Raw genomic sequence first — 1,530 nt, forward strand, 5'->3', positions numbered from 1 at the left:
GTTTGAGATCAGGTACTCTCTTGGCTTTTTTTTTTTTTTTTTTTTTTGAGTTGGAGTCTCACTCTGTCGCCCAGACTGGAGTGCAGTGGCCGCTCCTGGCCACCGCAGCCTTGACCTGCTGGGCTCCTGCCATCCTTCCGCCTCAGCCTTCCGAGTAGCCGGAATTACAGGCATGCGCTACCACGCCCGGCTGATTTTTTGATTTATTGTAGGGATGAGGTCTTGCTGCCCAGGCGGGTCTCGAACCCGCGGGGCTCAGGCAATCCACTCACCTCAGCCTCCCAAAGTGCGGGATTATAGGCCGAGCCACCGAGCCCAGCTTATATAAATTTTTAACAATAATGATTATTGTTGTTAATAATTGATTTGGACCCTATAAAAGTTGGCCCCATTCCAAGCATATTTCCTTTTTTTTTGCTAAAAAAGTTAAAGTGTGTATTTATTCAATACCTAGTATAGATCAGGCATGAAATATTCTAGGTGCTTGGGATATATACTAAACAAAATAGCTTTCTGCGCTACCCGCAGAGGGGTCCATACGGCGTTGTTCTCAATTCCCATCATAACTTAAAGGGAAACTTTCACAATGTCCGGAGCCCTTGACGTCCTGCAAATGAAGGGGGAGGATGTCCTCAAATTCCTTGCAGCAAGCACCCACTTAGGTGGCACCAACCTTGACTTCCAAATGGAACAGTACATGTCCGGGCGCCGCCTCGCGGCCTCAGCCTTGATTTTTATTCGGGGCCGCGACTGCTCGGCTGGAGCCCCTCAGCCCCTCAGGCCCCGCGGCTGCGCCTCAGAGATTCCGCTGCCTCTCCCGGTCCATATTTCCTTTGTATAGCCTTTGTCATTCAGTTTATGAGGGAATTTATTTAGAAAAATGAGGTAGCAGTTATTTAGATGTAAATGGACAAAACTATTTTGTAAGCTCTCTAAAATTCTCTCAGATCTTTGCCAGTGTGTTTCCATTGAGGAAAAACTGTAAAAATATAAGCACATAATAACTTAAAATAGTTTAGAAAGGCCTAAGGAGGGGTTGCAAACTAAAATACCTATAGGTACCAGATGGGTAGCAAAGAAGTATGTGTGAGCTGGAAAGCACTTGCCTTTTGTAAAGCAGGTGTCTGATATTTGGCTTAAGTCAAGTGTTGCCATGCTGGAATGGATGCCCAGTGTTAGTTTTTTACATTTTTTTCAAGAGAAGTCAAAAATACAGATTTTTATGGGCAGTGTCGTGCTTTTTAAATGTTGGCAGTTCAAGTAGTTTTAAAACACTGGGCCAAATAAAGTACATCAACTGTAGACAGGATGTAGTCCTTGGGCCACTCGTTTGTAACCTCTGTACTAAAAGTAAAAATCAAACATTCCCTCCTGTTTCCAGATACAGACACCGCTAACAGTTTCTTCTGTACCTTTTAGAAAATTTCTTTGCGTACAGATAGCATACATATACTTTTCGTTGCATAGTATACATAGATTTTTTTTTTTTTTTTTGAGTTGGAGTCTCACTCTGTCGCCCAGACTGGAGTG

General features: G+C 43.7%; 1 protein-coding gene across 1 annotated transcript in view; it reads left to right on the forward strand.

Moving 5' to 3' along the window:
• Positions 1–586: 586 nt before the first annotated feature.
• The window catches only part of CUNH6orf106 (chromosome unknown C6orf106 homolog), a 94,381-nt gene continuing 93,437 nt past the window's right edge, over positions 587–1,530 (forward strand). Inside the window, exon 1 of the mRNA XM_021717001.1 lies at positions 587–693. Within this exon, the coding sequence (XP_021572676.1) occupies positions 587–693 (107 nt within the window). The remainder of the gene's footprint in view (positions 694–1,530) is intronic.

The sequence above is a fragment of the Carlito syrichta genome, unplaced genomic scaffold (genome assembly GCF_000164805.1).
Source record: "Carlito syrichta isolate Samal-C Ts95f unplaced genomic scaffold, Tarsius_syrichta-2.0.1 Scaffold309115, whole genome shotgun sequence".
NCBI lineage: Eukaryota > Metazoa > Chordata > Mammalia > Primates > Tarsiidae > Carlito > Carlito syrichta.